Source organism: Micropterus dolomieu, linkage group LG13 (assembly GCF_021292245.1).
Source record: "Micropterus dolomieu isolate WLL.071019.BEF.003 ecotype Adirondacks linkage group LG13, ASM2129224v1, whole genome shotgun sequence".
Classification (NCBI taxonomy): Eukaryota; Metazoa; Chordata; class Actinopteri; order Centrarchiformes; family Centrarchidae; genus Micropterus; species Micropterus dolomieu.
In genome coordinates this window covers 22,236,466-22,262,277 of record NC_060162.1, presented here as the reverse complement: position 1 = coordinate 22,262,277, position 25,812 = coordinate 22,236,466, and the positions used below count along the sequence as shown (strand labels likewise).

Below are 25,812 nucleotides of genomic sequence, written 5' to 3'. Positions count from 1 at the left end.
TTACTACATTCATACTGTGATCTGCCAACATGGCACAAAAAACGAGAGAAAAATCTATGAATTTGTTGCAGATGCATAAAAGTTTGAGGCAGATTCAAATGAGACCCCCACGGCTAGTTTTCCAGTAAGCAGCAGCACGCGCAATTTGCATAACTCTCCATTAGCATTAGAGCAATGCTAGATCTGGATCTCTGTCATTGTTCCTGCTGCTAAAGCTGTTCTGGCCATGACTTATAAATGCCTAATTCAAGCCACATCCATCTTGTGTGCACCTCCTCCGCATCAACACTCAATCCTGCACGTGTTCCAGGAGAGTGAAAAATGTCCCAGACTGGAGGAGAGTACCACAGATGCAGGCTTTACATCTCGTCCGTACTGTAAAAAATCCCTTATGCAGTGCATATAGGAGTGATCCAATGCATACATAAGCCTCCTGCAGCCATCCTCTAGGCCCCTGTGATGAGCCTGCTCCAATTAAGCACTTGAAGGTGTTCGCCGCGTTTGTACCGAGGCAAGATACATAATTAATGCGATGCATGGCACATCAAAGATCAAAGGCACTTGTGCAACAAAAAAAAAAGAGTAAAGTTAAGTCTGACTGGGCACTGATTCAAGGTGTGTTTCTGTGTAGGTGTGCAGATGTGTGAGGAAAGAAAAGAAATGAGTCCTGCGGATGGCTGATTATTCCACTCAAGGCCGTGCTTTTGTGTGAATATTTCCTTCATCCATCTTGCAAGTAAACATTTATCAATCATCAGACGGCGTCATGTTAGCGCTGTGATGTTAAGTGTCTTAATTGACTGGGTAAATGCTCATCAGAGGGAGGGAGGGAAACACAGCGATTGGACATCCTATTTGTCCTCGGTTCGGGGGGGCTGTTTTGCCTCGGGCCTTCACTCTGTAATAGAAGACAGACACAACATGGCCTTTTTAAACACCTCGATCAGGCCGGGTTCTCTCATCTGCCCACTAGAACGAGCCATTTAATCCTCAACTTTGGCTATGATTAATAGCGGTCTGACCCTTCACCTCCATCTATATAAATTCTCAGGAGGCCTTTTTGGCTCTTCTCAACGCCTCACACCTCTGCTCGCGCAGGTCTTGAGCCTGTACTTAACTCTTCATTGTGATATCTCTTGGCTCAGTTCTGTCTTTTATTATTGTTCTCTTTTGCCATGTTTTTCTCCACTTTAAGCAATGTGTTTGGGCCTCAGGGGATGTGAGACCACCATTACGATACACCCTGCTATGGTTGCTTTGACAGCCGACCTCCTCCTCTTTCTCCCTCTCTTAAAGTGGGTGATAAATGGGACAAGGGCCTTTTGCTCTCCTTTGTACTTTGACCATTCACAACAAGCCCATCCGTAAAAGCGATTATGGCCTCTTTCAGTGGCATTGACAATGGTTTCCAATCCTGAGGAATGTACGGATGAATATACACTGCAATTTTTGTCTGATTAATTGTTTAGTCAATACAGTGTCTAAGGTGACAACTGCAAATAGCCTGTTACATCCAACCAACAAATTGGACAAACTGGACTTATTTGCTTAATAAATGACTTACGCAATTAATTAATTTTCAAAACTGTTGTATATTAATCAACTAATCGTTTTAGCGCTACTGGAATCCAATTTAAAGCAAGTTTTTAGACACGTAATTGATTTCCTTTTTATTGGGAGGCCATTTTGTTTTGTTGATTCCACTTAAATGTGGACATGACTGAGGGCTGAGGAAGAAGGTGTGCTATGAGGAACACAAAAGCATGTGAGATCATTAGGGCGTTTGCTGAGGTGTTCAGCATTGTCCACCCCGAGGGAAGGTCTTGATCGTCACAACCCCCGGGTTCACATTCCTTAACCCCAGGGTCAGGGCTTTGTCTGAGGATAGCACTGAGGCAACTTCCCCTGCGGAAATCAACAAAAGCTGACACACTGACCGCAGGAGACGCACACAGAGGCAGGAAGAGGGACCACCACACACACAGAGGCACATGCATGATCGTAAACGTGGCAGTTTTGTCTAAAAACCGAGAAAACTGTGAAAGCGTGAATGTGTTTGAGCATTAAATGCAAATCACATACACACTGAGTGCATCAGAAATTACAGTGATAATCTCTCATTGCACAGGAAAACTGTGGGAGTACAAAACATCGCCAAGTATGGATAGGAAACCACCTTCCAAGAAGACGGCCGGTAAACTGTGAGGAATGTTTGCATTGGACCGTTCACCTTCATTTTCTATATCGAAAGACTTCTTTTCATCTCAGCAATTAACTTGATGAGCAAAATGTAATTATCACTGATAGCAGTGAGGGCCAAATCCACAAAAATAAGACCCAAGTTGTAAAAAGCTGTACTAATTCTTTAAATGGAGACCAAGTTGAAAAATCTGTAGTGCATTGCCTCAGAAAAATAATGTAACTTTCTGCTGGTATTTTTGTGCCGTACCGAAATGAATGAAATGCGATGGATGTCTGGAAAGGGAGACAAAATACATCAAAACTATAATAATTTGTATTTGTAGCAGACATGTTTTAGACAACATCTTTCTTCAGGGCCTCTAACATGTTTTTTTTTATTCTACAAAGTGAAAATGAAAACATAAACCTGGTAAACATAGATCTCTGAAACAACTCCTGTTTTCGAGTGACGTGCCCACAAAGCATGTTTTCACCTCATATGCAGAGCGGCACTCTGCTCTGCTCTGTTTTCACAGACTTCACAGATTTCACTTCATTGGAGGTGATAAGAGCTATGTGGATATCTGCCCATCAAATTGAACTGATGGGCAGCGTGACTCCAGGCGCGGGGCCAAGAAATGGTAGTTTGAAAAAAAAACGCACAATATTTTCCTAAATGATCAGAGCCCATTCCGCTCAGGGCTGTTATCAATATTGAACATTACATCAGCTGTATCACTGACTCGCCATGCTGGGTTTTGAATGCTGCCACGGGCAGACGAGACTCCCTTAACGGGAGCATCTGAAGCAGCGCAGGCATGCATCATTCTTTAATATCATATTAAAGTGAAATTGGCTACATTTAAATAGACACAGCGATAAATCTCGTCAGCACTTGGCAGAAGCTGGTTTTATCGCGGTGGGGAGAATCACCATCTGCAGAGCATCATCTTCTTACCTACAATTGAGTCCAGCATTATTGCACAGTGATGGAGCTACTGTGCTGCTGGAGCCGACAGATTGAGAAGGTGAATTATTGCTGTGCAAAGGGTTGAAGGTGTAGTCAAACATTTTTTTTTGTGGTCCTCTTTTTTTGGTCTGTAGTTGAAAGAGGACAGGCGACGTAAGCACATGAGGGAAGGTTAAGAATAGATCATAGATTTCAGATTCTGATTACTTTTGATTATTTTACACCACAGTCTGTAGGGAAAAAATGCATTTGTGTTGAAAGAACATGTTAAAAATGTTCTCCTCTGTTACTGTCTAGAAAGCACAAGTCAAAGATGGATAAAGTGTCTCCTTCAGAATGTCCTTTTTCCATCAGCAACCCATCCAAACTGAACACTTATTTTTAGCCAGCCTGCCTCCAGTGTGAGAAACTAGGTGCCTGATCACAGCTTTTTATTATCACATCCCTGCAACACCATTAATGTAATCTGTCACTCCACGGACTTTAGTGTAAGTAGGTCTACAGAACATTACATAATATCTGTCTCATCCCAAGCAGAAATGACAGTAGAGCCACCAATTCTGTAGTTTTTTCCTGATGTGTGCTGAATGTTTCACATTTCTATGCAGACATTTGTTGCCAAAATGTGCTGGAAACCACAAGTCAAAGCGTTAACCGAAACTGACTAGTCTCAATTGAGTCACTAATTTACATTTTACAGAAAGGGTTTTTTTTTTTTTTTGGCTTACCTTGCAAAGCTCTGCTGCTTTGTGTCAAATTTACCTTTACAAATGACACATTAAGACATTTAATAAAGCTAGGAACCTCAGCATAGCCTGGTCATATCTGATATTGGTCAATTGATGTGTCCTAAGTGACTTCCTTTCCAGTCGGTTCACTACAGCTGGGAGAAAGTGCGACACTGTTGGACTTCAGCTGAGTAAACATTCCCCACCGAGGCCAGAGATCTTGTGTACACACAGGGCACAGCGCACGTTCTGCGAGGGGCCTCGCAGCCGCCACAAGGATGGATGGTCTAACCAGGCCAGAGTCCATGTGGGCACAGCAGTCAGAATATGACAAGAGACCACCCCATCTGCTGAAACCATTAAGCTCTGACGAACAGATACCAGCTCGGGCTAGGCTGTGGTTGTAGCGCTTCCACACCGCTTGCCTCCTTATACACACACACACATGTTTTTTGCAAAGATGCATACACACGGTTATGCAATCCTCAGACCGCCTATGAAGGAAATAGACTCGATGGTGCTTGAAAGAGACAGAGAGTGAATTCACTGAGAGGGATTGAGTGAAGTGTGGTAACAGGACACCCACAAGACACCTAAAGACCAGCAGTGACAGTCTCGCACACATGCATGTAAGACCGTAGCTAATGATAAACCTCTGTGATGGCGGATGTGATAGAGATAATTCATTTTCCTTTGCCAAAATCAAAGTCATTTTTCCTGTATTTGAAAGGAGATATCGGGGCTAGTCATTAGTGCCAGTTAGCCCAGGGGATGCAGAGAGTAACTGTGATTTGTCTGTATTAACCCTCCTTACAGGAGCTCATGTTGCTGCTGCCAGTTGACTCATGGATCCTGATATGAGAGGCATAGATCCAAAATTTCTTTGGTTCAGGGCAATTGTTTCAGTGCCCGCCCATTTCGTGTCTTTTTTTGGCATTTCACTTTATTTTGACAGTACAGTTGAGAAAGACAGGAAAGGCAGAGGATAGAGGGGCAATGACATGAAACAAGGGGCGTGGGTTAGACTTATACCCAGAGTCTGCTTTGATACGTGGTACATGCTCTAACATGTCCTCCAAATTAAAGCTAGGGTAGGCAATTTATTTCAGAAGCATTTTTTGTTATATTTTTGTTGAATGTATATTTATCTGTGGCTGTTGCAGGACTGTAATAAGGCTGAATGAAATGATTTGCTGGCCTACCAGCAAATCTAGGTCTTGCTAATTCTCTAATGCTGCTTACCCCAGCTTTAAGTGATGATGGTGCCCTAACTCACATGCGCATATCAGTCTAAAGAATTCCAGCAAAAATTGATGGCCTTGATGTGTGGCTTTAGTTTTTATTTTTATTTTAATGTTCGACTGTGGATTTTTTAAAAAGAAAACCAAAGAATGTTTTTCGAAAGGATTTTGGTGGACTTAAGGTCATGTACCTTACTCAATACACTGAAGATTAGTTTTTTAGTTTTAAACTTTCACAAGTCAAGCCTAAAAATAGAAAAAAGAAAACGTATTTCCAAACTTTTCATGCAAGAACAGCTTTATCTTGTCAGCGGACTACTGGAGCGCCGCCCCTCCTTCACACATTATCTGCTTGTGGACTGTGAGCACAGGGCTGGATGTGTTTGCGTATGTGGGTGTGTGTCTCAGCCACACTCTCACTGTGATTTACAGCTCCTCTCACACTCTCTCCCCTTCTGTCTGCTGGTCAACTGCCATGGTGAAGGCGGTTACAATGACCGGCTACGAAGAACCATAAATCTGGACACTTCCTACCACTGTCTCCCACTTCAAGGGGAAGCCTGTCCTGTTGCAAACATGATTAACCCTCTTCCTCTCTGTCCACACACCGTCCAACCTCCTCACCCCAACAAGTGGCCATGCTACAGGGAAAAACAGGGCCGTCCTTGATACCGCAGAGGCAGGGAACCCTCCAGATTTGCCATTTCATCCTTACAAAGGAAATAACTAATAAAACATAGCCTTTGTATTGGACCTATAAAGACTGTATGCAGGGGTGGAAATTAACTGAATGGCTCAACTGCCAAGGTGGCTGGTAGATGAAAAAATCTACTAGCCAAATATATTTTGTACTGGCCAAAATAATAAATTGCCTTCTGTGTCACATATACATTTGTTTCCGTCCTTTTAATTGAGATAATAAGGTATTATGTCAAATACAAACTTAAATTTGAGTCCAGAGTGAAATTTGAAGCAAAATTATATTATTGCTATTAAATGTACTTCACATACAACATAACAGCAAATTGTTTTAGAAACTTACAAGATGCTTATTAATGATTCAACTTAAATCTCATCACTCTTAACCATGATTCATCACTTTCTACAATCCCTCTCTTCTGGCCTCCTGGAGCCACAGTATCACAGGTTTTGTGGTATCAACATTTTTCATACAGCCTATGGATCATTCTCCTTGATCTCTGAGGAAGACAGCAGGACCATTAGAAGATCTGACAGTGTGTCAGACACTGACTGGACCTCCAACCACCTAGCTAAAAGCTAAAAACACTCCTAGAGCAAGTTATTAGCTCCTAACACTTGCAGCTTTCACTTTGCCTTATTTCTTAGAAGTATTACACCAATCTGGTGTCTTGCTGCACTTTATGAAAGTTATGGAGCAGATTTTATCCTCCTCTGAGAAGGGAAAGTTGGTGACAGACATGAGACAGAAAGATGGAACGATCTGTTTGTGAAAAGCCACAGCCGACGTGCTGCATTACTCTGGTTCCGGTAAAGCCGGAGCGCTATGTGAAAGCACACGTGATTGCGGGATAAAGGCCCTTTCACATGGGATAAAGCTGCAAACTTTTGTTCAGTATGAATAAGTGAATGCGACATAAATGCAGATATTCTTTCTGTGCTGATGTCCGTATGAAAGCGGCTACACTCTCACTCTCCCCTCCCGACTCCTGTCGCCTGTCCCCTAAAGCCCACCCCTTACAAATCTACTCCAATCAACCACAAGTAACATGAAAAGAACATAAACAACAACCAATGAATGCCCCTAATCCGTGTGGTAAACAATTTTACATACATTGGCACGTTGGGGAACAATTTAAGTGTGACACACAACCAGCAAGAACGCCGGACTTCTCCTATTTAGTGTCAAATAGAAATTACATGCCGAATATATGGCCACCAAACGGAAAATCCACCCGCATTTGGCAGGTGGCGGTTGTTAATTTCCATCCCTGGCTATGTGAATAAAAATGAACCACAGTGTAAAAGTAAATAAAATCGTTCAAGCAAGGAGTAACAGTATTCCTCCCCCACAATATGCTTAGTATAAAAGCCATCACTTTTTACTTTAAGTTTTTATGAAAGTGCCTCTCCGTCAATGACAAAGTAAGAAAAAAGTTTTTCAAACCACAAAAGACTTGTTCAAGATGAGTGAAGCGATAGTCCCAGCATGCCAATTTGCAGCTTAGTAAGGAAGCTTGCTTGGTGCAGGGAGGTTCAGAGCAGGAATACAGATGTGTTGTCATTGAGCTGCCTGAATGCATCTATGAAATTTCAGATGAAAACGGCAGGGAGGTGTCCTTCAGTGAACTGTGGCAGCAGACGTGGCTTTAGCTGAAGCCCCAGCCGGTAGTCTGCTCCTACCCAGAAAAAAAACCCCTCCATTTAAAACACACATGTTAATCCACTCATAATCACCCAAAATACTGGTATATGTTCACCCGCCTTCTTATACACAAATAGACCGACACAAGCATAAGCATACACATTCTAGTGCGTGTGCGCGCGCACAAACACACACACACACACACACAAACACACACACATGCATGGGCTCAGAAAGGCCTGCATACCCACACACACTCATTATTCATGGTGAAACACACACAGATGCTTGATCTTCTTGCTGTCAGTCAGGCTCTTATTCTGGGTTCCACTTGAGGACACTGATGTAACATTTTTTGAAAAACATTATATGGCCAGTCAAGCCAAGCCAGACCAAATTCTTCTGAATTGAGGTTGAGTATTGATGTAAAAAAGAGACATTGACTTTTCATGCTTGCTGTTAAATTATAAAGTGGTACAGTTGGTTGGCTGGTCATCAATCATTGTTATGTTATTCGTATAAAAAGGCAGAGTTTTACCCCTGGTGTGTTAATTGACTGGCAAAGGTAGGTGAATGACTATAACTAAACATTTGTTCAGTAGACTAAACTTGCTTGTTGCCTTAATCAAGTGATTCCATCAACCTTTGTATTCCTGCTACTGCAAAACACATTAGCTAAATGGAATACAATCCTTTATTTACTGGAATAGCGCTTTGGTCTGACTTCACCTAATGTCTGTCTTGTGGAGTTGAAGTAATGCTTGATGTTGAAGTACACTGAACTACTTGTAAATGTGAAATATTTCCATACACACACACACACACAATCACACAAAACTATGTGCCAGTGAACCTAAAGAATTGATGCTGTTCTGAAGGCAAAGGGTGGTCACACCAAAAATTAATTCGATTATTTTTTTTTTTACTCACTTTGCATTTTGTTAATAAATCTTTTAACGTGTCTATGTCTACACCTGCCTCTTGCACAGTACTGTATATCTATTCTAATTTAATTTTTAACATTATATTGAATCAAATACCTGTATTGTATGTAATTTCTGGCAATGCCAGTCCCACTGACAATCACCTTTATTTTATTTATATTATCATACACATTGCTATTGTGAAAAGTTTATCGAGGAATGTGTGTTAAATAACAAGGCTTATATAACACGATGACGTTAGTAAAACAAACATACACATATATTTATACTTTACATGGGTACTGGTTAAAAATGTGTTAATGCACCAACTAGAACTAAACTTAAATATAAAATGTTGTTAGGAACAACATTGTAATTATGAAACATAAAATATAGTCAGTTTTAATTGGCTCTCTAATGACTGTACTCAAGCAAATCCATTATTCCAGGTTTTAATAGCATGACAAAATAGAAAGTAAACAACCACGTAGAAGTAGTGACTTTATGTGTCACAGACATCCTGATGACTAATCCTCATGTCCTGTTTTCCTTGTAAACAGGTCTCGGTTGTGTGTTGTGGGTGGCAGAGGCATGCATCTCTGAGTGAGTCTCTGAGTGTCTCACAGATGATTCAGCTGAGACTCACTTCCCCCTGTCTTTATCGCCTTTCCTTTTCTAATAGAATAACACCGATGTCATGAGCCCATTAGCCATATAATGATTTACACTAGAAAGACCTGAGAAGGAGCCACCACCTGCTCCCATGCTCTGTTTGCCCCCAATTCCCCTCCCTCCACACCTACGTCTGAAAGCATGATGAGGTCATTATGTCATTATTACAATAATGCCGTCAATGAAGTCTCAACCGCAGGAACAACACCTGTTTGATGCACCCTCAGGGACGTACTCAGCAAGCAGTCAGCATCTTTTATGTATTTATTTTTTTAGCGGAGGGGAAAAAAGTAAATAATTGATGGCGCAACACTATTTATGCAAATCTCATTTCACATGCATCATATGCCCTGCCACGCTTTCTTGGCAGTGCACTGCTGAGATTGCGGGGCAAGTGACAGTGCAGAGGCTTAATATGACTGATTTCCTCTGTAATGATAATGCGATTGAGCACACTGTTTGTGGCAAGCACAATGGGACACATGAATAAGAGAAGGTTTGGCGTTAAAGTGCAAACGATCAGGAGGACTTTCTGGGCCAGCCTCCCTCTCCCCAGGCTCATACAGTGGATACAACTGAAGCATGTTCTGCTTCATGGCCTAAGCACAGTCTGCTGTGTGAGGGTGTGTGTGTGTGTGTGTGTGTGTGTGTGTATGTGTGGATGGATCACACACCATATGGAAGTCTTCAGTGGGTGAAGTCAGCTATTGTAGTGCAGTGATGTATGAGTCTCTCTAATGGATTGTTGTCGACGTGTAGAATTTGTTGTATATATTGTGCCACTCTGGCTCTCACTCTCCATTGTTTGCTTCACATGAGTACGGACACTGTGATATCACCCAGCATGGAGGACATGAGGAAGCCTGAACATTTTAAACAAAACTTTAAAAAGTCATATTAAGCACAAGATTCAAATATCGTCTGTTTGAGTCAAACTGTCACTTCCAATTACTGTGTCTCCCACACAACCAATTTAGAACTTAGTACTCAGTGCCAGGATGATAAAAGCATTTCACTTCTGAATCCAAAATATCACTGTAGTCAGTTGTGGTAACAAATGTTCGCCTGGTGATACTGTAATTCCAATATTGACTCTTTTTTGTTCTGTTTTGGTCTCCACCAACTTCTGTGAAAACTCTGGATCTTTAGCTGCTAGATTCACTATATTCACTAGCTAGCTGCTAACTTTGTCTGTCTTTGGTGCAGAGCAGGTAGCGTGCTGAGTCCAGTCTGTGGTTTGGTGCAGGCAACAAAAGCCCTTTGGTTAAGATGGTTATTGTCAGTTAAAATTTGAATAAACACATTGGGTCTCAAGTCACTGGACATTTTCTGTGTTAAACCAGACCATGATCTTTGCCTAACCTTAACTAAGTGCTGCCAGTGCCTAAACAAACCATTTAAAAAAATCCAGCTAACAATAAGTAACAATGCTGTAGCCACCATAAATGGAGGGTGTATTGCAAGATGAGATAATTTGTTGGAAAACAAATGAAATACGTTGTCAGTGAACATTTTACTGATGCGTTCAGTATCAACATTTACTTTAATAAACAACATTTCCCCATTATGTTAACACAGAACGGAATGTGGTCAGCATTTAGTTTCCTTCTTTCCAAAATGTACTGGTTGTTGCAAAAAGCCTGTATAAATGTAATATCTGTTTCACATACATAACCAAACACAACATCACCAAACAGAAAGACAAATACTACAAACATATATTTGTTTTGTTGTTTGGTTAAATACAAGGCAGGTTTATGAATATTAAGAGCATCCGGCAGGTCAGAAAATAAAATGGATCATGTTATGAACGGGTCTTGGTATTGGATTAGTAAAAGCACAAAGTGAGCACAAACCTCCTATTCACTTCTTTTCAAATGCTGTTGATTCTATCTGATCAAGGTGTTTCTAATTCCATGTCTGTGAATTTGCTTATAAAGAGGTGCATTAAATGAAAATCAAAAAGTCCTGTGTATCGTGCCTCACGGAAGATCCAGACAGAACATCAACATCAAAGCACAATCACCCATCACACGTCCACATGATGGACAGATCCCTCCACTCTGACAGGGCTGCTGTCATTTACATAGCATAGCAGAGAGACAGAATCAAAAGGCAGACATCAAAAAGCTGCCAAGACTTTTTTTCCCTCATCATTTCATTTCTGCCTTTCCAACCTATCCATCCCCCCAACTCCTAATCATCAACCAAGCAGATTAGCATGTCACTGCTGGGTATCCCATTCTCCTTCAGAAGAGCCCCAGACTTTTTCTTCCCCTATCTCTCTCTCTCTCTTCTTCTGGGGAATCTGCTATTTCATCAGAGCTTGCAGGAGCCACCAGTCGGCTAACTTCATTGTACAGATGGGGTCAGGGGCAGGTCAGCTCCCAGGATTCTCCAGAAAGGAGAGGCCCTGCCTGGCTATGCCCTGTGGTCTGCACAACCTCATCCCACTTTTGGGCTTTCCTCATCCTCGGCTTCCCCCTTCTCTGGCCCCTCAGGACCAGAGATGCTCTGGAGGTCAGCAGCTTATTTACTTGGATACTTGGCTCTCCACAGGGGGTGAGATATCCTTTACAAGAGCTCCTGTCATCTGGACAGTGACTAATGAAGCCAGCCTGGTGACAAGTACTGATGAGCAGCCCCAGGCTGGTTTGGGGTCCATTGCTCCAGTGCTAATGACACCAACTGTGGCTCTCCGACTCCTGCCTTGGCATATTTCTAATGTGGGTCTCATCACTCGTAAGTTCTCAGGCCACAAACACGTCAGCTTTTGTTTATTAATAAAGCTCAGGTTCATGCAGTCACTAGCAGCAAGTAGCTGCTGGCTCTTTAGAGACACTGGGTTCCCATGGCCTGATGCCTCATTGGCATCCACACAAAGGAGGGTGATGAATGGGCCTTAAAGGCCTGATAAAACATTAACATGGACAGTTGGTCCGATGGGAGGAGCAGCCCAGATTAAAAGATGACTCAGTTTTTGAGGCACATTTTATCCTCATAATATCTCAGTAAAGGGGGGAAAAAAGGGAAAAACAGAGCTTTACAAAACAACAACACATTAATGAAACACAGCACGCTGTCGTGTTGATGTCTCATTATTTAGTGTTTGTGCTGTGTAACCATGCATGCTGGACAAAAAATAAATACATATATTAAAAAAAAAAACAGAAAAAAGCCAACCTGTGGCATCAGTGTTTGGTTTGCAGAGATGCAGAGCCGGACACAGATCAGTGCTGTTCCACCTCTGGCACCACGTCAACTGGTGCAGAAACATTCATTATTCACAAGCTCCATGCATGAATTATGTAATGTGATAGGTCATTCCCAACTCTTTAGATGCAGACATTTCAATAGAAAGTCCATCCAGTAATGGATGTCCATCCATAAGCCGCCCCACAAATGTACCTATATGTAGTGTGCTTCATGCTCTTCTGTCAATTCTCATTCTCCAGGATCTTGTTGTTGATCAAAAACATTCTCCTGTTATAGTTTTAACAGTAACAAAAGAAACAAATGCATTCAAAAACTGAAAATGTCTTAATGAACGGAATTACTTATCGTGACTGATAGTGACTTTAGACTCAGTCCAGACTTTAGTCCTTATTTGACTACATGCTCAGTTAAAATTGGATGATGAAATTTCAGTCAGTTGCACTTTGTTTATATTATATAACCTTACATAACACAAACGAGAAATACTGGCCTGGTCTGTACTCACTGTTGTCATGGTCCAAATACTACTAATTAATGATATATATTATATATATTTTACATGTCATATATATATATATGAAATATAAAATATATATAATACCAACATTGTTAAAATGCAATCTTTTTTATTTGGTAACTGGTTGCACCCTTGCAGTTAGATCAGATTCTTTTGCTGTTTTATATTTTTGAGCTTGTCAGTACACCAGTCAATTTTATGTGCAAATAAATGTCTTCAATCTCCAGCAGTAACAGGGAGGTATCCATTACACACAGCTGCATCATGACCTTAAAATTATTTCAACACAAACGTTGAATAGTTGTCTGTAGACTCACTCTGTAGCAAGGTGATATAAATGACGAACAGTCTGTCAGAGGCTCTCAGAGAACAAACCATAATTGAACCATCTTCACAGACTTTGCTGTGAATATTTCAACAGTTATGGACTTACCATTCCATCTGTGTAAAAGTATCCCTCTCTAGTTTTCTTTCCTCTTACTGTTTTTTCATAATGTGATTTATCAGGGGTGGGATTTTGGTCCTTACTGGGGATTTTTTTTATCTTCATGTCTTTGGTGTTGGGGTTTTATTCTTTAAAGTGCCTATTTCTAAATATATCTAGTTTCCTAAAGAAGGGAATAAAAAAAAGAAGAAGCCCACTCCCCGCCCCCCTTGCAACCTGAAGCGCTTATAGCTCCACACCAAGGATGAGAGAGAATATTTAATTTAAAAAAAGATGGAAAAAAATGTGTCAAGGAGGCCACGGCTTGCTGCTGTTTCTCTTGCGCTTGCTTGCTGTGTGCGCATGGGAGGGAGCTGGACTTATTCTTTTATTTTGTTTTCGTTTGTCTGGAAACAATGAAATTAGTCCGAGACTGGAGAGATCCACTAAGGGGCTGGGTTTCTTTGTAGTCTTCTGTAAACTGTATTTGCTTGTGTAATTTATCCCCATTTTTCTTGTTAGAGTGAGTGCATACTGGAAATTAATCAGCCACCAAGAAGTTCGTGCATACATAGCTTTATGTATGTGCTGTAAAATATTTGTAAAGTATTTGGATTTATGGATTAATCACAGCACTACATGCAAATTCCACATTATTGGTTGGAATGATTCTCTATTTTTGGAAGCCCAGGGCTGCTTTCACATCCCCACCTGCACCCATTTCCTTCAACACATACAGTATAGCGTATGCACATCAACATTTTCCAGCAACATGGTTCTGTAGCAAAAAAATTATCTGGTATTTTGCAACAGATATTGAACCTGGCACCTTCTCCTATTTTCTAAATATCTTCTTATTTCAAAAGGCTACCATCAAACGTAACATGCAGAAATAAAAAGGCTGCTGTTTATACATTGCTCTCCCTTTGTTCTTATGACTTGAAAGAATGGTGGGAAATGTAGAAAGAGGCTAAACTACAATACAGAGGAACAATACCATAGGCACAAGGACTTTTGGACAAAAACTAATCATGTTTTCCACAGTGGAATGGAGGGTAGAACTGCATGACAGAATTTTAACCCATTTTCTTTCTCCTGCTCTCCTCTTTCCAAACACTGTGCTTCAATGTGGGGGTGAACAGAGAATGGACCCTATGGGATTGCTCTATTTAAATTCCTATACAGTTTGACTCGGGCCTTTGTCTGGCACTGCACAGTGTCATTGTCTCATTGTTCGCATGTATCATCCTATAGACTGAGTTTGTGTGAAAAAGGGCAGCCGCACAGAAAGAACCTTTCCGTCCAACAACGAGATCCTACATCGAACATATGGAAAATTCCTCTAAAGTGTGACAGAATACAAATAAATGGCCGGTGAGTCTGCACCAATGAATAGGGCACAGACAAGGAAATGCGTACAGAGGTGGAGGCCTCATGAAGCAGCATAGTGTCTCAGTCTTGTAAAAACTGCTCCTCCAAGAGTCTTTAAAGCCTCTCATCACATACATACACATACGTACAGTATACATAAGGGAGGGGGGGCAGGGAAGGGACCCCCCTCACCCCCAATGAGAAAAGGATCATTTTTCAAAGACAGACAAAGGAAAATGACACAGGAGAGGAACAGTGATACATTCTAGGATTGTGTTTCTCAACGGAGGTGTTTTCAAGAAAACACAAAGCTAAGACAAGCAGGAAAAATCTAGATTTCCAGCTTTTGTGTTGCGAGTCTGAAAAATGGAACAAAAAAGGAAATAATGAAAAGATCTTGGATCCATGAGACTTGCTGGACAATTATTAGTTAATAGCAAATTAATTGCCAACAGTAGTGAGTTTAAGTCATTTAATAAACATGGTTTGGGCTGTGCATTTGGACAAAACAAGGAATTTGAAGGGCTGTGGAAAACTGATTTCACTGTTTTTCTGACATGCTATTCACTAAGCAATTATTCAATTGACTGATTATTGATAAAGGAAATAATTGTTAGTCGCAGTCCTACATGAGACGTGAAATTTACCCTGTATTAGAAATCAGAGGGGAGGTCATTTAAGCTGAGATACATCCATCATATCCATTTTCCACCTCTATTATTTAATTAAAGAATGATCGGTTAGGCAGAGTGGAGGTGTGCAGGAGTTCATGTTGTGTTTGAAAAGAGGTGATCACAGCATAGCTCCGTCCATCTCGCAAGGTCCCAGCACAGTAGGAAGCACGACAACAAGAAATGTCAGCTGCTTTGTGCATAATTACGGCCGAGATGGATGGCTCAGTCCTGTCTGCGCCCAACTGCTCCCGTCCATTTTTCTCTCTGATGAACGAGGACAGAGACAGCACCCTGTCATCCACTGCGTGGCTACTGGCGGCATCAGTAAATCTCCCGCTCAAAGTCACCCTCGCCTCGAGATGGCAAGAGGAGGTGTGTGGTTGGATGGAAGGGGGAATGTTGTGAACACCATAGCCCCCCCCCCCCCCCCCCCCCCCCCCCCCCCCTTCCCCCAAGCACATTCACACAGACCCACGACCTACGCTGCTGTAGATTCTACCACATGGAAATAGACAGCACTGCGGAGGATTTCATGTGAGTGAATAATTGAGACTGTGGTGCAAGTCTGGGCTCCTGTTTATCAAGCATTTCAGAATCATAGTTGTGACAGTTAAAGTGGAGCTCTTGGGGCTGCCTAATAAAATTCAGGGTGATGTCTTGACGATCTTCTCTCAGTAACTATATTTCTTTGTTTCCCATTAAGCGTGAATCGACTGTGTTCCATGAAGTGCAAACTGTTTAAAAATGTCAGCATACATGGCAGCTTGTAAACTGCTAGTATCAGATGCTTCCACTCACAAAGTCCAAATAGAGCAGTAAATCAGACATTCCACCTTCTGCCTACCTACCCGGGCAAGTAATTTAATGTTACCTGACAGACAAATCATGGCTGGAATAGTGGTGTGTGGATGGGCCCGAGCCTCTTTGTTCCCATTTAAAGAGCCAAAGCTGTGCATAAACACTGAATTGTTTCCGGTGCACACACAGAACGGATGGCTAGCGGACCGTAAAGAGATATTCGCTGATGTGTATTGGATTAGAATTATATACTCCACCTTTAACTGAAGTGTTCCTTTAAAAAAATATGTCTGTGTGTGCCTTTGTATTTGTTTTTTTTGTTTTTTAAACTGGATCTGGTCTGAATCAGGGTTAGCTAGCACGTAACTAGCCAATCACAGCGACTCTGTACAAACATGGGTCATCCAGGTTCTATGTGTCTTCCAATATCTCCTTTCCTTAGAACCACATATAATACAAAACATGCCAAAAGAAGGAAGACCTTGGAGGAGATGGCGAGAGCTGTGGGAGTGTAAGTGGCTGAGGATCGATGTTGCGGTTTCCCTACTCCTTCTTGACAGGTAAGTGCTATCGGTTCCACGTTTATGTTCAGCTTCAAGCCCAGCAAAATGGGTATGCATGTTTGGTGCGTCATTTGGCTTAGCGGGGTGATGAGGTGGAAGGTTTTGCATTGTGTATGTTCATATTGCCTACCGCAGCTTTAACCTGAAGCTAAAAGTGGCACCAGACGTGCAGTACTCTGACAGTATGTTCACTCGAAATGCGAGGCATATTTCGAGGCAGTGCAGCTGCACATGAAGTCATTGGACAGATACAAGTGGACACGCACTGGAACGAATTCACACTTGGTGGTTGAAGTTGAATGACTTGTTGTAAACCAACTTTCAGGGGAAAGAGGTATACCAGAAGAAAATAGCAAAGAACTGGAGTTTCTGAATCCGAGCTGTTAGTGTGTATGCCGCTAGCTAGCTAACAGCTACAGCTAACATCTGGACAGTCTGTACAGCTAAGGCATTCCAGCGGTCAAATTCACACAAATAATTTTGCTGCAGTCTGAGTGTTGCTCGAGAATATCAGAGGTGCTTCATAAACCTAGCACTAGTGAGTAATTACACCAATGCATTTCTTGTCAACTATAAAATGATCTTCTTTTAATCCAGTGTCTCTATGAACTAATCGAGAAGAGGGAGAAAACCCCAGGCTGACCCAGATCTAGATCAGGGTTCCCTTGCACGGGTCTCTTTGAAGGCTTTTTCTCTCTTTATTCTCTCCCATTCAATCACTGAGTTATGCCTTTGCCTCCCAACTCCTCTTTGATAACTGTTTGTTCTGTGTGGCTTTGACTAAGTAAAAAGCCGTGTAGGAAAGAGGCAGGACTTTAAAGTGTCGAAATATTTTATGTACTGTATTTCTTTCACTGAGACTTGCTTGTGTATCTCTGACTGTGACCCAGAGGCGCCTCAGATGGTGCGTGGATGTTTTTGTTGTGGAAATCGCAGTGTGAAAAGGTGGGACGGAGGGTTACCGCGATGGGCTGTGTTTGTGTTTTGTTGTTGTTTTGTGGGTTTGTCGCTTTGGGTTGTTCTTTTCCTCCAGTTCAATTCCTGTCCCGGATCCAGCAAACTAGGAAAGTCTCCACACCCACCTCTTTCTCCCCTCCTTTATTTCTTTCTCTTTCTCCACACTCACTCCTTCTTTGCTTCACTTCTCAGGAAATAACCTTCTATTGCCTTTTCCAGTCCCAGAGGACTGAGAGATAAAATCCTTCCTCGGTCTAAAGGGTTCTGTGAAGATAGCGTAACAGTCTTCTCTCACAGTTACAGCTCCAGGCTCCAGGGAAGCCCATCTTTCCCTCCTTTTCCCCTCCTCTTTCCCCTCCTATACTCTTTCTAACTTTTTCTTTGCCAGATCGGAGCAGTTCTTAGCAAAGTGTGATTTAAAGAGGCTGCAGTGCTGAAGGAGGTGGGAATGCCAGCTGACAAAATCTCCCTCACGTTTTCATGCTTAACCATCCTTGCTGGTGCCACTAAGAGTCCTTTAAGCTTCTACACTTTACTGTGGGTACTGTGACGTTTTCATGCGCACCTGCTGCCGGTACTCTGGCTTCTCCTCACCTGCCTGCATTTCTCTGTCGGTGGCTAGTCTAAGTAACATTACATAAACTTTACCAAGCCTGGCTCCGAAATGCACAAAGAGAAACCCATCATGTCAGATGATGACACTAGAGCTTCAAAACAAAAATTCTACACTGCTGATTCTATCTAGAGATTTTTCGTTTTTCTTACACAGGGATTTAATAACATAACTAAATCTACAAAAATTAAAAACATAAATGATGGTTTTTTAAAGTGCTATATTGTACTATATTGTACTAATAAACTAATTTGTACAAGTAGTTACTCAACTATGGTTGTGGATAGTGCATCTGCAGTGGACAGATGTAGATTATGCCAGAGCCAGAATGCCTGTGCCATTGTGCCAATATGTGCTAATATTATTATTGCTAATATTTTACATCTCTATGTGCTTCTCTGTGTTCTCTTTACTCCTGCCCTCCCTCCCCCTCCCCAAGTGCTTGCTCTTGGTGGGAATTGTTGGATCTCTGTAAATAATATTACAAAGGGTATGGTCTAGACCTGCTCTCTATATAAAAGTGCAATGAGATAACTTCTGTTATAAAATGGCACTATATAAATAAAACTGAAGTGAACCGAAAAGGACATTACTCTGGGTTTTTACTGCTGTTGTACACAAAAGTAAAAGTAAACCAAACAATCATAATTTTCATTTTTAGCCATGCTACCAGTATGGCTGTATGGATAGCAATATCCGCCTATTGGTCAGTCTGTCACTTTAGTCCTGACTGAAAATATCTAATTGCCGTAAAATGTTGTACAGATATTCATTTTTCCCAAAAGGATGAAACTTACTGACATAAAACATTTTGCACAGATATTCATGATTCAGAAAGGATGAATCCTAATGACTTTAGTGATCTTGTGACTTTTCCGCTTGCGCCACCAGCAGTTTGACATTTTTGGTTCAATGACACATGTCATGAAAAATTGTACACACATCCATGTCCCTACAGGAGCAATTGTAATCACTTTGGTGATCCCCTGACTTTCTGTCTTGCGTCACCATGAGGTCACAATTTGTGCCATGGCTGTAGACTCTTCTCATCAAAAACCAACTGGTTTTACTTAAACCAGGATTATTTGTCCTCATGCAAAAAGCCACCATATCCCCATAATTTGCATTAAACTGAATCATAATAAGACCACCTCAAAGTTCTAGGAATAAAAAGTGAATAGAAAAATAAGCTGCTTATTATTAACCACAGTCCTAAGTAAGTTTACAAAAAAGACAAGAATTGTACACTACAAAACAGTTATGTAGCTGATTCTCTTAAAAGAAAAACAAATAATGAGTCCTAAACTAAAATTCTCCACGTGGGTACAGTATTAACTCCTGTCTGTTTGCTTTATTCTACACACACAATTTGTAAGGCATGTGCAGATGTAAACAGAGATATGCATTAACAGTGATGACTATCAGCACTGAAGCAGTTTATAGAAAGTAGCAGTGAATACGGCCAGTTACAGTTACAGTGGCTCAGCACAGACGAGGCTCGATGTGTGTACGTGTGTGTAGTACGTGTGTGTGAACTGTATGTCAGTTTCAGTAGCTCTGCGGGTTGAAGGGGATAGGCCACGGTGTTTATTTAACCTTATCAGGGGTTGTCATCTACTCAGGTCGGTGCAGAGTGGATTTCAAAAAGGAAACTCCATTTATTACCTTCATGTGAAGCTCACTTCCCCCAGAAATTAGCCTGGTGCTAGAAAAACAACCATTCATATGCAGTGTTATTTGAGCAGAATTTAAGCTTACTCTGGTTATGTAATTGTGACTTATCTTAAACTCTGTGTACCGAGGTTTTTGCTGAAGCGTGTGAATGTGCACAAGCCCGGATAAGACTGAAGATAGAATGAAAAACAGCTGTATTTTACAAAAGTGTATTTTGCAGCTGAAAAAATTACATGGATGTTTGAGAAAAACTGTCTTTGCCTTATTTTTTTTCTTTGCCTGGAAAGATTTATGATCTGAGAGAAAGATGAAGAGGCACTGACCTGTTTGTTTGACCCCCATTCATCTTCTTTGCTATGTTAATGATTCAAACTGATTCTGACACGTGGCACTGCCTCCTCAAACAATAATCGGGGAGCCTTGCCAAGAAGTTAAACGCCCTCTTTGGGTGGTGATTAAGGATGCCGAAGCAAGGTCCCACTTGAGAGATAAAGAAAGACAGAAAGTTGACACAACACTCTGTCATGGAACGTCGTCATTAGATTTGTTGAGGAGAAAATGTGACATGGCGAGTTAATCTGTGTCAGCAAACTTACAAAAATTAGATTAGTTTGTCATCACAAAATTCATGATCATTGGTTTGGTCTTTCCGATGCTCTTTTCTTTTCTCAGTTTCTTTTTGGACAAACAAGTCTACCGGACTACTCAGGAAATAAAAAATGATCTTTCATGGTGATATAATGGCTGATGTGGTATTCATTTCACTTTTCTCTCATTGCTCATGTGTAACTCTTTCAAAACAAATTACATTCAATTTGCTTCAGCAATTACATTTTGGGGAAAATTTAATGCCACTCAGACTACGTTCACAGCCAGTGTCTTTCTTTGAAAAAGCATCTGTCTAAACACTGTCTGCAGTAGGTTTAAACACTCACAGTATCATTTGTATGCGGATGACACAATTATGTATTCTTGTGCCCCTACACCTGAGATTACCTGTGCAAATTTGCAGTTCGATTTTGCCTCACTACAAGCTGCCCAGTTTGATTTGAAGCTACTTTTAAATGCACAAAAGACCAAGGCGCTGTTATTTGCACCTACTAATACTAAAGTCCCAGCTCTTTCTATGTCTAAGGTTTTACCTTTAAAAAACACGTTGAAACTCTTGCTACAAAACTGAAATTTACCCTGTCATTTTTATATAGATTAAAAGCTTGCTTTTTTAGGACTACACAGAAAAAACTGGTTGCAGTATTATTCCTTTTTTAGCTAGATTATGGTGATATAATCTATCAATTTGCATGTCCATCTACACTGTCAAAGCTTGACAGCTCTCAGGTTCATCACAAATGCTGGCTATCAGACACACCACTGCATCTTATACAGTAGGGTAAATTGGCCATCACTTATATTGCACAGGATGCTACATTGGTAAATCTTTATTTATACAGCTATTTTAGGACTTTTGCCTTCTTATATCTGTTTAGAGTTAGTTCACATGCTGTACATATCATTTAAAATCTAGTGACGGACTACTTTGTAAGGTACCAAGAATTAGGATAGAAACAGGAAAGAGGAATCTGTCTTACTATGGCCCTTCGTCCTGGAATGAACTCCAGTCTAAGCTTAAGATTGGCGCGCTAATTTCCTTAGCTGCTTTTCAAAAACGAATATCTGACATTCTGACAGACATATGCACTTGTTTTTTAATAAACGGTAAGTAGATCTTTACATTTAGTCTTTCTAGTGTTGTTTGTTTTACATATTTTAAACTTGCATTTTTGTCTATGTAAATATCGTGTAAACTTTGTGTAAATCTGTATTGTATTTTAATTTACGTAATATATTGTTTTTCAGCTCATGGTTGAAAAATTGTGTTTTAATTGTGCTATACAGGACTCCCTTGTAAAAGAGACTGTGTCTCAATGGGACATTTCCTGTTTAAATAAAGGTTTATATACATATAAACAATGTTTTATCAAACTGTCATACGAAAGTACGAAATTATAGCTTGTTTCTGGCTGTTTTGATGCCTTCAAGGCAGAGAAGCATGTTTCTATTTTCAAGCATGTTCTAAAGATATATGTCAAAAACACATTCTTATTTCAAGACATTTCATGTGTACCTTCCAATATTTTGTACTATTATATATTATAAGTGTCTCTGCTGCAGCAACAACAACTCTGTAGTACAGACCCCTCATGGATTGTAACAACAGCAACAACATCCCACAGACTTTTGGACAGTAGTTGCACTGATTCGTCGCCTACACACTTGAGCAACGCATGTTTTCACACATAACAGGCGCCAACTGGGGCTGGGTGGGATTCTTAGACAATAATTCTCACTGTTCAATGTTCTTGCAGTTGATTTATGATGTTGTTGCATGATTCAAAAACCTGTGGCACGGTCATCTCAGCGCTGGTGTCATCCCACTCATTTCATCTGACAATGCAGGACGCAGGCCAAGTCTGAAGGAAAATCAGTGAGAAGCATGTTAATTGTATTTTCATTGTTTACTGTATAATTCTACACCTCAGGGGTGGGGTCGTAGAGTTTGTTTTCCATTTTTAGTTTTTGTTTATGGAGAATAAATATTGTATGATTATCCAAAATGAAAAGGGCTTGAAGCATAAAACTCAACAAAATGCAAATACAGGATAAACAGATTCCAGAGGGTAGGTGACATGAAAGTATTCATTTTCAAGAGTCAAAGGGGAATAAAAATTCTATTGTTCATGAGCACATTGTAACTAAAACAAAAAAAGTTCAGTAAAGAGAAAGGTCTTCCTCCCTCACCAGCCTTAGCCTTATCCCTGAATAAAGTTTGCATACACCTGCAGTGCTTGACAGATTCTACTTCCTATGACATTGAAGATATGTACTCTGTCTGTGTTCCTCCTCCGCAAGGTCAAAATAATGGGTTCAGTGTGTCAAGCTCATACAGGCTAGACTATACAACATAGTACCAGAAAAAAACATTATGTTTCCAGATGTTCTCACATCTCTACTTTGCGCTGTAATTAAAAAGAAATGGCGTCTGTGCCTCTAGTGTAATATTAGTTAAAAGATTTTTTAATCTTCTTAAAACAAAAGTCAGGTGCCCATATGAACATTGACACAGGTTTTGCTTGCTGTAATGATTCCTCTTGTTCAGAGTGGCTATAAAAACAAGTGATGACAAAATCCACAGTCTTTTTTCTAAATAAAAAAAATGTATAAATGTTTTCAGAAGTTTATCTGTAGATAATATGTTAGAAGGGCTGTATGCAACATTCACTGCCACTAAATGTTGCAATACAGCATCTCAGGTCAAAACAAATGGGTGCTATGGCCCACAAGACTATTGAGAAAAACAATAATCTCCCCCCCCACAGATCATCAAACACACTTCATTCAAACTGGACAGAAACATTATAAAACTCACCAAACCACCACCGGAATATTGTTCTACGCCTCAGCCCGCAGCCACGAAGTAAAACATGAGCCATTATATCGCTCTTGCTCACCACCAGACTCAAATTATAATTTTACCTCACAGATCATCGTACAGCAAAGAAAGTTTAGAACCATACTGCTATACTAATTATCATATAAATGTTGAAAACGTTTGAGTTGCAGTGTAGAGGATCTGTTTATAGTATGTCAGAAAATAACTGTTTGATATACCTCCCTTGTTCCGGGAACAATCACCTTGTTGTGGTGGAGAGGTTTGGGTATCTCTATGAACCTGAGCACTGTGTTGTCTGGAGGCTGGTGCTCCTGGTAGGGTCTCCCATGGCAAAGTGGTCCCAGGGGAGGGGCCAGACTAAGAATAGTTCAAAAGGATCCATGAAAAATCAAGGAAGAACTACCCTGTCCGGAGGAAGCCCAGGACCCTGGTCTGGAGCCAGTAGGGCTTACCTCTATGTACAGTCTCAGTTCTGGAACCATAGTCCTGGGTAGGGGATGGGCTCTGTTCCTCTCTGGAGTTGCCCAGGGTGTCTCTGTACGGGTGTGGGGTCCGCCGCTGACGGCGCTATGTTGTAGTTTAGTACGGGTGGTGGGAAACTCTTGACTGTTGTATGTGGATATGCACCGAACAGCAGTCTGGAGTATTCTGCCTTCTTGGAGACCCTGAATGGAGTCCTGAATGGGGCTCCAGTTGAAGACTTCAACGCATACGTGGGCAATGATGGAGACACCTGGGGAGGCGTGATTGGGAGGAACGGCCTCCCTGATTTTAACCCGAGTGGTTGTTTGTTGTCATCACTGTTTTTTGCAGATGATGTGGTACTGTTGCCATCATTGATCCAGTACCTTCAGCACTCACTGAATTGGTTTGCAGCTTAGTGTGAAAGGGCTGGGATGAAGATTAGCACCTTTTAATCTGAGGCCATGGTTCTCAGCAGGAAACCGAGTGCTCACTCCGGGTAAGGAATGAGTCTTTACCCCAAGTGAGGGAGTTAAAGTAGTATTGCATTTGCTCTACCGCACATTTGTGACTGAAAAGGAGTTTTGGGGTCCCCTGCTGTAGCTTCTGTAGCTTCTGTAGCTTCTGTAGCTGCTGTCCCTACCAAAAGTGGTTTGGTCGAAATGAATCTGAGATGAGAAAAAAAACAGCTGTTGTATTGCTCTTCTCAAGGTCACCAGTTTTGTTCTCTGCTTGGGTAGTCATTACCACACTTTATCTTTACATAGCAAATAGTATTTGCTGCTTTATTAATGTTCAGAGTCTCATTAACCGAACTTTAAAAGTACAGGACAAAATAAGATGTTGACCTGATGATGGCTCTAGAGGCAAAGTCAGGGTGTTTTACAGTTTACCTCTGGGGAACATTAATGTATGTAAGTACCAACTATCGTGCCAATCGAGCCAATAGTAGTAGTATGTAGTACTAGTGAGATATTTCCATAAAAACAAACAAAAAAGTGAACACATGGTGGTGCTAAGGAGGAAAAGTCAGGGGATCACCAAAGTCATTAAAAAACATTGTCTCGGTGTTTTCTAGCAAACAGCCGTCTTTGCAATTACAATGACAGTTACCTGACTGGAAAAGTATGAATGTAAAAATGTTTTTTTGGGGGGGGGGGGGGGCTTGTCTTGTTTCTTAGTCTCAAGTTTGTGTAACACCTGGCCAAATAAGTATAATAGCAGTCTGCCTGTGAGTCAGCACTTCACTGTTGTTTGAGTAAATCAGACAAACCGAAGGAATAGACATTAATCCACTAAATATTATAGTATATGTATGTATATATTATACATGACATATATGTATGTCCACAGAATCAAAGATGGGATTGAGCTACACTTTGTGGGTGTTACTTTTCAGTTTGACCTCCTAACCCTGCTCCCCCCTCTCCCCCCCTTAACCAGGAGTCTACCAAGTCAAGCATAACAAAATAAACAGCAAACATACACTGTGACCACAACTTAGAGCCTCAACCTTTCACTGCTCCATTCACAGAAAACCACCAGCACCAGTCAAATCTAAACTCCCGCCCCCACGGACACGCTCAATACACAATCAACCGCAGACACACATTTAAAAATCCTGCCATCATCTGTGGAATATGATGGAACTCAAACACCTTTACCACTCCCCTGAAGACAGAGGATATTACTATATACTATTTTATGATCATGAGAATCGTCTCACTGTGACTTCAGTCCATAAATGTTTCAGAACGCTGCACAGGAAGTTCTGTAACTCTTCAGAGCCTGAAAATAAACTGCTGCATGCCATTTTGAGAAAGGCAGCATTATATTAATCTCAGTGGATGAAATAAGAAGAATGGAAAAGCAGCCAAAATCCTGTGGATAAATAAAATCTCAAAAATAAGACAAAGCGGCCACACAACAGAAGTCCATAATTGGGGTCTATATTACAGATAATGGTAGATAATGCTTTGTTTATATAAGGAAACATAAACACAATTTCAAGAGTCGTGTCACCTGAGGTAACA

General features: G+C 41.0%; 1 protein-coding gene across 1 annotated transcript in view; it reads right to left on the bottom strand.

Moving 5' to 3' along the window:
• fryb (furry homolog b (Drosophila)) overlaps nucleotides 1-23,799 on the bottom strand; it is a 35,244-nt gene extending 11,445 nt beyond the window's left edge. Inside the window, exons 1-2 of the mRNA XM_046067714.1 lie at nucleotides 23,780-23,799; nucleotides 23,536-23,674 (exon numbers count right to left, since the gene is read on the bottom strand). Of these exons, the coding sequence (XP_045923670.1) occupies nucleotides 23,536-23,674; nucleotides 23,780-23,799 (159 nt within the window). The remainder of the gene's footprint in view (nucleotides 1-23,535; nucleotides 23,675-23,779) is intronic.
• Between the last annotated feature and the right edge of the window lie 2,013 nt (nucleotides 23,800-25,812).